At 36.0% G+C, this 14812-nt stretch overlaps 2 protein-coding genes across 12 annotated transcripts in view; one reads left to right on the top strand and one right to left on the bottom strand.

Moving 5' to 3' along the window:
- Positions 1-14812, bottom strand: part of LOC137244139 (protein transport protein Sec24C-like) — a 625388-nt gene that overhangs the window by 161737 nt on the left and 448839 nt on the right. The window lies entirely within an intron of this gene.
- Positions 1-14812, top strand: part of lolal (lola like) — an 89336-nt gene that overhangs the window by 62809 nt on the left and 11715 nt on the right. For both annotated transcript variants that reach the window (XM_067772702.1, XM_067772703.1), the window contains one exon: positions 8803-9632. In XM_067772702.1, the coding sequence (XP_067628803.1) occupies positions 9531-9632 (102 nt within the window). In that variant the 5' untranslated portion in view covers positions 8803-9530. The remainder of the gene's footprint in view (positions 1-8802; positions 9633-14812) is intronic.

The following is a 14812-nucleotide window of genomic DNA, read 5'->3' as shown; positions in this document are numbered from 1 at the left end:
TTAAACGAAAATAAAAAAAAATAAGTAGAAAATGTTTCAGACAACCTGCCATAGCTGCGCAGATAGATCCATTTCGAAGGGTGCTAAGCCTTCATCATCAGTACGCTTTAGGCATGCTGCGCTAACCATTTAGCTATACAGCGGTGGTTTGTTTGACTGGCAAATTTCCTACTTCTGTTCCTTTTTACCAACTATATTTATTCAGTGTTGCGCCATCTGGTGCAAATCACTGATAATGCTGGATTTTTGTTTATTGTCAATTACTTTTTTTGACATTCCCAAGTGCTCATGGTTTAGTAACAATTGTTTTTTGTTTTTATCGGCCTATTGATAAATGATTCAAGGTTCGATTCGAGCTCAAGGCCAGAACAATAATTATTTTCTAATGATAATTATTGTTATTTTTTAATTTTTCTAAATTTGAAAAATTTTATTTTGTTTTTGGAATAGTAAGTAGAACATTTTTCAGACAACCTGCCGTAGCTGCGCAGATAGATCCATTTCGGCCATAGGCCGATTCAAACAAACCACCGCTGTATAGCTAAATGGTTAGCGCAGCATGCCTAAAGCGTACTGATGATGAAGGCTTAGCACCCTTCGAAATGGATCTATCTGCGCAGCTATGGCAAGTTGTCTGAAACATTTTCTACTTACTATTCCAAAAACAAAACACAATTTTTCAAATTTAGAAAAATTAAAAAATAACAATAATTATCATTAGAAAAAAAAATTATTGTTCTGGCCTTGAGCTCGATTCTAACCTTCTTACCTGCAGCTTAAATTCACAAAGAAAATTTAAGCAAAAATTTTGCCTTCAATGTGGCTAATTAGAAATAGTTGTCTTAAAGAAAAATTTGAAAATACTTAGCGTTATAAAGTACGATATAAACATATTGACCTTAGTAGTATGGTTTCATTTGACTTGAAAAAAGTTTCATTTGAAATGAAAACAGTTTCATTTGACCTGAAAATGCTATATTCAAACATTTTTATACGAGTGGTTCATTGCATTATTTAGATATTTTAAAACGTTTTCTTAACTGGTTGCTCATATTTTCTCAATTAAATAGATTTTAAAATGAACATAAAATATGTAGTCTGATTTTCTGTCGACACATTTTAAAGAATGGTTGAAACACAAATGGGCAATTCATTGCACTTCAGTTTATTAAAAGCGAACAAAAACAAACCTTTCTTCGATTCTCTGGTCATTCACGACAGCCGTTCTCTGTGTCAGTTTTATTTCGAATTTAATTAATATGCCACTTATCTGCGGCAAATTCACCTGCAAGAATTATATTCCCAACTGGTCTCTAAGGTGGTTTTCGAAAAGTGGCACGCTAACTTCACATGAAGTTGGCTCGATATTTTCTAAAATATAGTTGCGTCACATTTTTTTGTTTAACGGATAAATTAAGGCAAATTCGCGGCAATTTACCCAATAGTTAATTTTTTTCCACGGTAAAGTTGTCTTGCCAACTTCAGAGAGTTTGAAAAAGGCAAGCAATAAGGCCATCAAAGAGGCTTCCTTAAAATTCGATATTGCCCATATATGTATGTTTTTGATTTTCAATAAGAGAGGACAATCTGGTATACCAGGCGTTTGAACGAACGTCAGTATGGTGTGTTGACTGGTTTGAAAAAAGCGGAAACTGCTGCCAAGTACGGCGAGGAACAAGTACAAATCTGGCGGGGTAGCTTTGATACACCATAAACCAAGGAAAACTGACCATCCTTACCAAAATGTTATCGTTAAGGATCCAATTCCAATTGGATCTTTTGTTTAAATCGAGAAAACTAAGCCTTATTAATTTATTAATGATGTTGGCTCATGCATAAAAAATTTGCATTATTAGCTTTATGCTTACGATTTACAACTCTTCCGTTGGATCTCTTATACTTCTGATGAATTGCGTCTGCAAGAAGATGTGATTGCTATTAATAATTGGGCTTTCCAAAATAATCTGCGTCTCAATATTAGTAAATGCTGTCACAAAACGTATGCTAAGTCTACGAATGTGGCTTCTTTCGTATATTCAATTTCAAATGCAACTCTTGCGTCGATTAATGAGTTTAGCGTATTCTACCTTGGTGCGTTCAAAACTAGAGTATGCTTCAGTCATCTGGAATCCGATATACTCTTCACCATTGTTTACTATATAGTTTGGCAGCTTATTTTGAGGTTATGTGGCGAATAGAGTGGAAGGCAGTGGACTAGGCAGTCGAATGACATATAATGAAGGAATGGTGACGTCCCTTATTTTAGCGGTGATAGGTTGGCGGAATAAGTTGAAAATTTTACATAATTAGTAGCTAATTAAATGCAAATTAAGTGCGAGAAAAAAAAAATTATAGCTTTACAAATTTTTTTTTATGACATTCTGCGCTAAAATAAGACTGAAGTTAGCGAAACCAATCGGCGAAAGGTTGGCGGAATAAGTTGAAAATTTTACATAATGAGTACCTAATTTATTGCAAATTAACTGCGAGAAAAAAAAATTTATAGCTTTACAAAATTTTTTTTTATGACATTCTGCGCTAAAATAAGACTGAAGTTAGCGAAACCAATAACCGTCCTTAAGATAAAATTGTTTCGGGATTTTAATTATTAAATCCGGACTTTTATTTTTTTAAACAGACAGAATAAAAGTTCGGCCTTATAACTATGGAACGGCTCATCCAAATGAAACGTATTTTTTTATACAGAATCTTTCTTGTCACAACAAAAAGCGGTGTATAGAATTTCAAGAGGGGGCATACTTTAAGGCGAAAAACAGGCGCAAGCTTCTTATGGAAAAGTATAAGTATAGTACTATGAGAGTTAGTTTTGGTGGTGATTGAAGGGGTTGTGTAGTGCAAACCTTTCAAGGGGTTATCAGCGCAATATATAGCTTGGGGTGCGGGGGTTGGTATATTAAATCGTTCCCGAGATGGTCGGGCTTGTACCCTAATGGTGCTTGTTACTTGAACGTACTGGATCTATATCACTAAAACAACAGCAACAACAACAAAAGTTGGTTATAGTTTTTCGATAACAAGTTTCTAGTATACTAATACGCAAATATTGTAAAGTCCCTGTAGGGACAAGTTTTCAAATCCAGATATTTACAAGAATGGATTGGTAAAAAATTCGTTTTATTTGGTTGAACCGTATCTTAGTTATGGGGCAGTACTTTTATTCTTTTCCTAAAAGGATGAATGATTCGTCATGAAAATGCTGTGGGTATCCCCGGAATCCCATGCATTTAAACGAAAATTTTTTTACCCGAATTTTTCGACGCAACAAAGAAAAACCTATTAAAATGAGTCTCTGATTATAACTAAGTTATACTATATTTTCGCCTTTCATCAAGATCCTTATTTTCGCAGTTTTATTTCAGCAACTAATTCTGAGTAAAAGGCAAATTAAAATTATTAATTTGATTGTGGACTTTTTTAGTAACTATAATAACTAGGAGATATACCTCCGTGCCATGATTCGATCACAAGAGGTTTGCTCGAAGACAAATTGTTTGACAATTGCAGCCATTTTGCTACCAAATCGAATTGGCATCCGTTAACTGTATTGTTTCTTTGCGATTTTTCGAAAAATATTAATAGTAGAAATAGGAATCAATCAGTTTACAAATACCCGATAAGTACTGAAGTGCATAATTCCTTAGAACATTTATTTTAATTTTATGATTAATTTATTAACTATGCCATGATCTATTAGTGTGGCTGAACATAGATTTTATGAAAAGTACGGACACCAAGGAATCGTGCACTTTCGTAAACCTATGAACATACGAAACCTAAACCACTTCAAAATTCATCTTTCAACGTCAAAAACTCGACTAGTAAATCGATTCATGTAAAAATGTCTTTAGTAAATAATGGAGATGCCATAACGAAATATTGGTACATTGAGCATGGTAACTTGTTCATTCCGTATGTTCGGAACATTCGCCTCCATTTAAGAATTTGGGGAATCGGTTTATATTTTGAATATTATGTACATTCGCACCTCGTGAGGTAGTATCAAACGAACGTGTTCCGAATATTCTAAATTACCGTTTTATCCGGAACATTTTCATGAATACTTAACGTAAAGGAGCTTTCCGAAATGTCAGAATAAAAAGGCATAAAAGCTGAACTCTTCGGTCACAGTCAAGACCGGAATATAAAGTTCTAAGACAATAAGCCATTTTCTTTTTTTTTTTTTTATCTGACCATGTCGGCTGCGTTTTCAATATCGTCCTATCTCAAAATATTTTTCAAAAACTTCCCATTTCATGATTTGTTACAAAAACGCCCTATATTAGAGTTAGATTGAAGAACGCCTCACAATGCTTTTCACTAACTCCCTCTAATGTCAAAATGCATTGAACTTATGCTCATATAGGCAGTTTTAGAAACAAATTCTGACATAGTGTATTTTTGAATAAAATTCTAAACCAACATAGCTCTTTATCAATTCACGAAATATTTAGTAGAAAATGAATTATTTCCTCAAAAACCTGTTGACATTTACAAATTTATTATCAGTACTAATATACTACTAAAGGTACTTTTCTACTACAATTTTCGCTAAAGGGGATTGAATTATTACCCGTTTTCCTTACTTCGTAATAGCAACCCGTCCAGATTTTTCAATATGGGAGTGTCAAAGCTCTGCCGTCATTGAAGAACAAACCTCTAGTAATTGAATCATGACTCCGTATTACTTTTTTTTTTTAAATTTCCTATAAATGGGTGATTTCGAACGCATCAGCAAGGCAGGAAGGTAAGGAGATATCACCACTAGTACTTCGATGAGATTTGGTACTTACAAACGCAGCCGTTAAATCTAAAAAAGCACGAGGAGGTCTTCTATATAATCCACACGGGGAGGGTAAACATCTTTGTCAGGTACCGCCCTGCCATCCCCGCTATCAATGAAGGGAATGCAACTCTCGCAGAAATGGAAATCAGACTAGATTGTAACGTTCCAGACACCTCCCTGATCTAAGTAATGTAGGTCCAGCATGCGATGTGTCCCCACATGTCACCACCAATCTTCTTAATTGTAATGTGGAATCAATGCCTCTATAAACAATGTCTCTATGCTACTGATAATTTGTGAGTAGTCGCTCTTAAAGGATGAGGCAAAGCACTGACTACAAAACAACAAAAGTGCTTATTTACATAATTAAACACTCATATGGTTTTGTACAAACTACAAGATAACAAACTTCCAAGCATTGCTAATTCACGGTAACGTTTTACAACCTAATTTTTATCGAAAATTATCAAAGGTGTTATCAAAAGACGCATCTCGACCTCCGTTTTTAGAATCTGAAAGCGAAAATTTAAAGTTTTATTTCTGTTAAAAGATATAGGCAAAAAATCGGTTGAAATTTTCATATGGTTGTTGTTTTTTGGCAGATTTGTTGTACACACACACATATTATGCAGAAAGGTGTTCTGCGCGCATTTAGTTTTGATCCCCAAACCGGTGTCGGACCCACCCAAGGTAATTTTGTATAAGCGCGGCCGAAGGCCGCCAACACAGAAAGGTTTTCTATGCAAAAAAACTATGTATCGGGCCCCATATTTCGGACCCTCTAGGGGTCATTTTACAGTTTTTTGTAAATAACTTTCGACAGAAATAAAATTTTTGATTTCCGCTTTCGGATTCTTAAAACGGAGGTCGAGACGCGTCTTGATACCACCTTTGATAAATTTCGATAAAAATTAGGTGGTGCACAATCTTGTAAAACGTTACCCAACGAACTTCCTTCGACTTTATATCACTTTTAAAACACGTCTAAAATGTTTAGTTTCCTCGGTGTCAATAATATCAAGGCGGATATAAAACTCATTGCTTCGATCAAAAGATATTTACTAAAACCCGGACCGTTCTGAAGTCGATGCTGTGATCCATGGTATTTTAGCATTGAACACCTCTCTGCATTCCGAGCAGCGCCTTACAAACATAACCTAGGATGGGTTCAACACCAGATACGCGATCCAAAGTATTTCAGCATGGAAACCTTTTTGAATACTTTTTTTTGCAAATATCTCTGCACTGAAGATTCGTATTTCGGCCGTGGAATTATTGATACGTAGTCAAATCAAGTATTTTCACACTCCTATACTTTTGGACGTGTGTTCGTGGTCGACCCCTGCCCTGGAGTATTCACCTTTCTAAACAAACACTATTTTTTTTAAGGCAGCTTACATTTTATTTAGAAACAAACACTAAGGAATTTTCAAGTTATAAATAAAGAATGCACTTCCCGCTATTATTTTTGTTTTGCAATTATCATATGGTCGACTGCATTACTGCCAGATCATTTACAAGCTGTTCTTCCGAAAAAAATGCACTAGAATGAGTTCCGAAATAATAAATAAACCAACGGGCTACATCGGCTACGTAACGTGTTAGACAGTCTCAGTGATACGTAGTGAATACGTAAGAGGACAAACGCGAATACGTAAGAAGTTATAAAATACGAATTCGAGGTGAATGTGAATGTGAGTGAAGGCGACGCAAACATTCACGGTGACATACATAATACGGGCCTTAATAAAGATATATGAAATTTCCCAAACTCGAATCACTTAAACTATTCAACATTCACTACCCTATTGGAATATGTACTGTGATTATACCACAATTGAAGGAAGGCAAACAATTATAGCTGCTCTTGGTAACGGTTGACTTGTTTAGCATTTGAAGATGACATTACAGTACTTAATTTGCCAATATTCCATTCATTGGCGAATTCCATGAGAACTTCAAGCTAGTTGTTTCACTAAAATTTCTTGGTGACAAAGACACAGTAAAAAGGAGAAGTTTGTTGAATCTGTGGCGGCACAAGGCAAAGCCGACTCTTATTCATGTAGGCAAATTCAAATGGAATTGGAAATACAATTTTACCGCAAGAAAATATTGATTAACATACCCTGTAGTTCCGCAGGTCTGACGCTAGGCTAGATAATTCTTATATCTTGTAGAAGGGGCCACCCCGTTTATACACATTATATGCCCTTTTAACATTGGCATGTCAGTGGACATCGCCCACATTGTAAAGTAATGCTTTAAGAAGTATCCGCTGAAGAGGCTTGATAATGGGCATGGAAATATGGCCATGACAAACGGCTTGTCGAATTGGGTATCTTGCCACTGCTAGAACAACCGGGTAATATATTCGTAATACGAAGTTAAAAAAAAAACATCTATAAAATGCTTTTCCATAGAAGGGATTTTGTAGACAAGATATGCAAATTTAGAAATATTACACCGAAAGAATTCATGCTAGTAAAATCAACAAATTGGGTTTGTTGTGCTTCAATTAACAGACATTCAGAAAAAATTTTCAAAAACAATGGTAGAAACCGCAGTTAAGTGGATTCCCCGGGGTGAAATACGTAGCAGAAAACCAAAAATCACACCGATTATAAAAAAAATGGGCTGTATAAAGAAGAATGATGCCGAATCGTCAACTATTCGCGAAATGCCTATTAAAGAAAATATGAAGTCCAGGAGCCCTAGAAAAGTGCCTATGTTGTCCAAAAAGAATGTGCAACAAAGACTAAACTTTGCGGAGGAGCATGTGTTTTGGTCTGAAGAAAAGTGGCGTAACATTTTTCAGACAAAACAAAAATAAATTTGTTTAACTCAGACCGAGTTATTCATCATGTAAGAGAACCGCCAAACACAGCTTTTAATCCTAAATATACCGTAAAGACCGTAAAATTTGGTGGCCGAAACATTATCGTCTGGGGAACATTTTCATACAATGGTGTGGTACCACTCCACCGCATACATCGGTGTACACATGTATCGCCTCGTCCGCCATTTGCGCATCCTTGCGCCAACCGTCCACCTCTATTGTGGCCTTAAGATCTCCCTCGAAGCGCAGATAGGGAATCATGTAGTCTGTTCGTCTTCTGATTGATGACGCTATACTACTATGGCCATATGGTCGGCGCTCAAGCTGCCCCGAAGCACCGAGCCTGGTTGCGGTCGTTAACGCTTTGTTCTTTGCTACCAGGTCTACAGGTGGGATGTGCAGAATGGCATACAGTGCAGCCGTCGGGGTTGTTTTCAGGGCTCCCGTAATGCTAAGCATCGATAGTCTGCATACCCGCTCTAATTTTTTGAGGTATGTTGTTTTTTGTGTGGCTTTCCACCAAAAAAGAACTCCATAGTATAGAATAGGGCTTACAATCGCTGTAAAAACCCAATGAGAAAGAGAGGGCGATAGGCCCCACGTACACCCCAGCATTCTTTTGCATGCATAGAGTGCCGTTGAGGCCTTCTTGACCCTATCCTCCACGTTGAGCTTCCATGACAGCTTACTGTCTAGGATGATCCCTAGATATTTTGGGCAAGGTATGCCCAGGTATGAATATCCCGAAGCGCCCGATCCATCAAAGAACCAATCGTTGAAAGGCACTTTCCACTTATGACAATTGCAACGTCATCTGCGTAAAGCAAGAAGTGTCCTTATTTTTTTCACATGTCAAAATCGTAAGTTGCATTAAAAATGAAAATAAAACCAAAATTTTCACCTTTATGAAGCTGCATCAGATTCATAAGCTGTCCTTATTATATTTCACATAACTATATATGACGGGATTATGTTATACACCTGAAAAAATTTACAAATTTCCTAATTTAGGGATTCCTCGTCTCCATATTTCAAGCAAAACAATGCCAAGGCATTTGTATTTTTTTTTTGTTTATAAGATTTAGGCGAACTTTTGTTGGTTTCCTCGTACGTTACATATGTAATATGCATATTTTTAATTTTTGCGTTTTATTGTTTTCAGAATTTTCTAACGCATACCGACACAACAGCAATAATCAAATAAAAGCAGCGGAAACGCTCTTGTGAGTTGAATTACTGAAGACAAAACGGCATGCACATTTGATCGTAACTGCTCGCCGAGCAAAGTATATTGAAAAGAAAGAGCTAAAAAAACTAACGGGAGAGCGACTTGTTTTTGTATTATTGCAAATTCTTTTCGCCAGAAGTGAAAGAAAAAAATAAAAATATAAACTTTAAAAACATCAACAACACTTCGATCAGCGAGACACAGCGATCCAATCATTAACATATACCTACATACATAGAACGCGTATTTAATTGAATTCGGAGCAGTGGACACAACAACTAAAACTAAAAAATACCAATAACAGTGCCAACTGAGTAGTTCTGTATGAATTTAATGGATCACCAATGAGTATGAAATTATTTGTATGGTAGTAAAGCACTGATATCTTTTTTCAAACATTTCTTATTTTGTCGTCTCTTGACCCATATTGGACTATTACAAAGCAATTGCATTCGTTTTTTTACAAGCCAAACATTGTAGAATGAAAATTGGAAAATTTCAATGAAGGGAGAAGGACTACTGCACAACTAAACTTTTGGAAAGCAGCGGAGTGCATTTTAAAAAACTACTATCAGACTTCGAGTGGCATTTTATTGCTAACATACAGAAAAACTATTTAAATTTTCTTGTGGTGAGTGCGTGTCAAAACAAAAGCCGCTTTAATGATGTCGTCTGATCAACAATTTTTCCTAAAATGGAACGATTTTCAAACGAATATGGTGACTTCGTTCCGGCACCTAAGGGACGAGAAGAGTTTTACAGATGTGAGTAGAATCAATATTTGTAAGAATTTATACGCTTATTTAAATAAGATTAATAGATAGCAGAAACTACAAACAAAAGTTATAAACAACTTTTATGAAAATTTTATGCCCCTATTACGGTTTCAACTCAACTTTCAGACAACTCTTGTTTGGTATTACGAATTACAACTTATTTCAGTTGAAGTTGAATTGATGTTGCCAACCTAAAGGAGTGATTATTTGACAAATAAATGAACAGCTGATCAATTTGTGGCTAACATTTAAGCATTTGCAAGTGATTTTTTTTTATTAATAGCAAAATGGATATTAGCATAGATTAATTTTATAACGACGAAAATGTTGGTGACAAAATTGGCATGCCGCGAATAGCGAAAAAATTCGCGTGATCACTCCAATCTCTTGGAACTACCAAGCACCAAGTAAGAAAACGTTTTAGTGACAAATTATGAGCGGGAGCGTGTCATTATTCTGTATTACAAAGTTCTGTAAATTGCAAAAAAAAATTCTGCTTGAACAAAAGTCTGCTTTTTAAAATTCTGCTTTCTAAAATTTTGCTTTCTAAAATTCTGCTTTTTCAAAATTCTGCATGTTTAATTCTGGAAGTCAACATTCCGGAATCATGGCATGGCATAGCTGGTGTTGGATCGGCTAAGTGTTATTTTTTTAAAGTGCGGCCGAAGGCCCCCTACACAGAAGGACATCACCGTGGCGGGTAACCAGCGGGTTAGGGGGTCAGAATGTTCCCGCGGTAGGTATGCCTGTCGTAAGAGGCGACTAAAATACCAGATTCAAGGGGCTGTGTAGCGCAACCCTTCAGGTTGCCAGCGCAATATATAGCTTCTCCAAACCCAATTGTCAACCTCACCTATCCGCGGCGAATCCTGTTTCACTAACAGACGAGACTCTGGCGACCCCAAGCTCCTCATGGAACTTGGGGGTGGGGAGGGAGGGGATGGCCTGAAGGTTTAATGCGGCCACATAAATCGTTCCTGAGATGGTCGGGCTAGCACCTTAATGGTGCTGTGGTACCGGAGCGTACCGGATCTGTGTCCGGCAAAGTACCATTACATCGATAACACTCCCCAAATCCTTCGGGGAGCAACCTTATCGCTACAACAACAACAACAACAACCACGGTTATACCACACACCCGGACTTGGCATGGTGTAGCCCAGGGTTATTTTTTATAAGCGCGGCCGAAGGCCGCCTATGCAGAAAGGTGTTCTACGCAGAATTACTGTTCATGGCGCACTTTTTCAAAATAATTACATGACCTCTTTAACATTGTTAACATTATCAGCCCAATTCTAAACGAAAATTCCGTGCGAGTTTTTTCCCTTCTCCCATTCCTCGTATTCTAAATAAAAATTCCTTGTGAGTTTTTTCACTTCTCCCTTTCCTCCTATTCTGAACAATGTTCGAAAAAGCGGAAACTGGTTATGGGAGAAAAGTAGGTATTATGAATGTGAAGGAGATTTCTCTGCCATTTCATAGGAGTTTTTTCACTAGTTAAATTAAAGGGAATGCTATAAAATAGTTAAAGGAAATTGGTTATTTTAAGAAAGAACACTTATTTGTACAAATTTGTGCTAAAATAGGTATTTACGTTCTACCAAATATTCTCACTTTTAACACAACAACAACAACCACAATATTCTTTATTTAAAGTCGAAAAATATATCATATAGGCAACGGAAGAGCTCTTCGCATATTTGATGCAGCCATCCAGAAATTGCGCAAGGATTTTTTAAGAAGGCTTAAATAGATTTTGGCATATGGCGAAAGGCGAACTCAACTCGACTTGACCGCCAGAAAATTGCTTTGCAGAATGAATGCAGGCAACTCCGGCGGATTTGTGTTATCCCGCCGGTCTTCTTATGCTCCTCTGTTAATGTTGCTGTGGCACCAATTCATTACTCATTTCAGTGAATACCACATGAAATGCAATAATGTGCATTGTTTATACCTTATTTCTTAATTTCAAACAAATTGGCAACAATAATTAAACTTTACAATTTTTTAAACAAAATAAGAAATGCGCAACGAAATTTCAATTGGCAAAACAGCTGACTTCGAAAATTTGAAATTCCTATTCCCTAATTATTCTTCTCCCTAGGAGAAAAGAATTGGAGGAATTTTTCCGTGGGAATAAAAAAATCCGCGAGAACAAAATTCCGCGAGAATATTTAGAATTGGTCTGTATATTTTAATACAGAATTTTGTAATACAGAATTTTGAAAGCAGAAGTTTAGAAAGCAGAATTTTAAAAAAGCAGAATTTGGTTTTTAGAATTTTGTACATACAGAATTTCGACACCAACCCATGGGCTTATAATGAAGTTATTTCGCAGATTTCTAAATTATTTTCGGTTAAGTAAGGAAGCATTTTGTTTCTTACTAAACAAACTGAAGGACCATTACCGCAAACGTATTCTATTTTAAAATTATGCGCTGCACTCTGATTCCTTGCTGACAGCAGCTATCAAAAATGCTGTGGAAATGATTTAAGGGTTGCACTGGGAAACATCTACAGTTTTTATAGACGTTTTAGATATTATTTAAGAGCATATTTGTGAGAAGTGGATTAAAACCCAAATGATTACAAAGGAGCAAAGCGCTTCAAAAATCGTATTTTACTCTAAAACAGGATTCCCAGGATTAGTTGGTAGTATCGATGGGACTCACGTTCGCATAATTTCACCTATTTTCGCTGCATCCAAACTGCGGCTTGCGGCCATCATCGGGATGTCGCTCCATAAGGTCTATAAGTTTTTCAATGTAATCCTTCTTTAAAACCTTGTTTTTTCAATAAATTTGTATAAAATTGTCTATTATAAAACTTTCTTCAATTCATTTTAAAAGGTTTAATTACCCGCTTTCCATTTTTTTATAATATTTTTTCCAAACAAGTTCAAAATTTTCTGAGACAACTGGTAGTAGGTAATCAGTTGTCAGATTTTGATGTCTTTGACAACTACACCAACACAAAGTTGTAAACGGTAATGTCACAAAAAAAAAAAAAAAAAACTAGACAACTTCAACCGACATTTTTTTTAATTTTTTTTTTGACAGGTTGAGTTGTAATCTGTAATACCAAATAGCAAAATTTCAACTCAAAGAGAGTTGGGTTGTAAACCGTAATAGGTGCATTAGTCTCTAACTCAGGTGTAGATTACATGACCCAATTTTGCAAGAATTTCGCCTTCTGATGCATTAACATCGAACTTAGGACCATTTTCTTAGTTTCAACACTACAGCTTACAGAAAAGTTACCTAAAAATCGGTCGCTAAATTCCTCAATTATTGCAGGAATACATATCCGTATTCACCTAGCAAGTTCCAATGGCTACTCAACATCTGCATTGTAATAAGGTTCTGAAGCTTCCAATTTTCAAGCACGTAGCTTACCTTAAAAGATTCTCTGTTTAGCACTGTATCCTCAAGTAACTGTTAACAGATTTCCTTCACGACGCTTGGGACTGTGATCACGACTTATCTCTCATTGGTCACTTGCAAAGCAAATTCCTTAGGAAATTTTATGGCGCAACGGGAGTTCAAAGCTTGTAAGATTTTTACTCTACGAACGAATTGGTCTCTTATGTACATGAATATCCTCTGGACTGTTACTTACGTGGCGCTTAACCGTTTAAACGGTTATGACCGTCCAACAACGGCAGTCGCTTCTTCGATGGGTTAACTGGCGGCAATTGATCACACCAAGGGAGTTTAAACCGTTTTCCACATGGTCCTGCAAGCGTATTGCGGCGCCTTCTTTCTCTGCCTTCATTGGCGGGTTCCGTTAAAAATACTTTTATCATCTTTCATTCGCATAACATGGCCTAGCCAGTGTAGCCACTGAGTTTTAATCCTCTGGAACCTACTTACTGAGATCTAATATATTTATCAAATCTCTGGCGCTAAGAATCATAGCATTCTCAAAAAAAAAAAAAAAAAAAAAATACGTTTTATCCCCGGACATTATAATACTTCAAAATTTAAATTTCAATACCGTTTCTTTAAAATTTTGCGCTCAACCGTCTTTTCTTTTTTTCTTTTAGACATTGGAGATCACCTTGAAAATTATAGTTTTGTTTATTGAGCTGCTCTAGATTACTCTAAGTTGAAATATTCCAAGTAATTGTGTTTAACGACGAACCTTCTTGCTCTGAGTTGCTCTACTTTTTGTTTCATAAGTTTTCTCAAAATTGAACTAGAGCAATTAGAAATAATTCATTTCTGTTTTAAATTCAAGTTCCCTTTTCACATCTTACAGTTTTTTCTTTGCTCTAACAAACAAGCTGGTGCAGAAACTTGTGACCTAAATTGCTCTAGTTTAATTTTGAGAAGACTTATGAAACAAAAAGTAGAGAAGCTCAGAGCAAGAGGGTTTGTCGTTAAACACAATTATGTATGTGAAATATTTCAACCTAGAGTAATCTAGAGCAGCTCAATAAACAAAATTATAATTTCCAAGGTGATCTCCAATAAAAAAATCAAATCAAATATAGAATTTTAAAAGCTAACAGTTTATTGAAGTGCTTTCATATTTTAGTACAATTTTTATACCAAATCTAATTTTGTAATAAGCCCCGAATCGGTTGCTTTCAAATTTTTTTTCCTGAAAAGTGTTTCATGAGATGTTTGCTCTGGGTTACACTTGCTTGCTCTATTTGCTATTGGCAGCTGTTCTACTCTGCTCTGGCCTGACCTGCTCTGCACTTATTTTAGGTTCGATAAACAGACCTTATATAAAGTTGGATACCAAATTGAGCAATTTTAGAATTTGGATAAATATTGTAACGAATTTACTGCAATTCCCCTTATTTGCAATCTTCTGCTAACGTTCGTATCGCTAAATTGTTGAATAAATAACTCCAGTATTGAATAATGGAAAAATTACCTTTATTAAAGTACTTCACAATAACACTTATACTTTGCAACGAATAGCTTGCTTAATAACCAAATTGATTGATAGCTCAAATGAAACTGACTATTGCCCGACAGATAGCGTGCTTAACTGAAACTGCCCATAGCGCCTCTACCGCTGATGCTTTTATACTTTGTGATTTCCTCGTGGCATCTTCTAGGCGCTTCCAGAATTTACTTAGTTAGTTATAAATTTCTCAGCTATAACTACAGATGTATAATTTGTATAGCTTCTCTCATACCCCATGCGCTTGT

This window comes from Eurosta solidaginis, chromosome 3, assembly GCF_040869045.1.
Source record: "Eurosta solidaginis isolate ZX-2024a chromosome 3, ASM4086904v1, whole genome shotgun sequence".
NCBI classification, from domain to species: Eukaryota; Metazoa; Arthropoda; class Insecta; order Diptera; family Tephritidae; genus Eurosta; species Eurosta solidaginis.
This window is presented reverse-complemented; position numbering and strand designations above follow the sequence as displayed.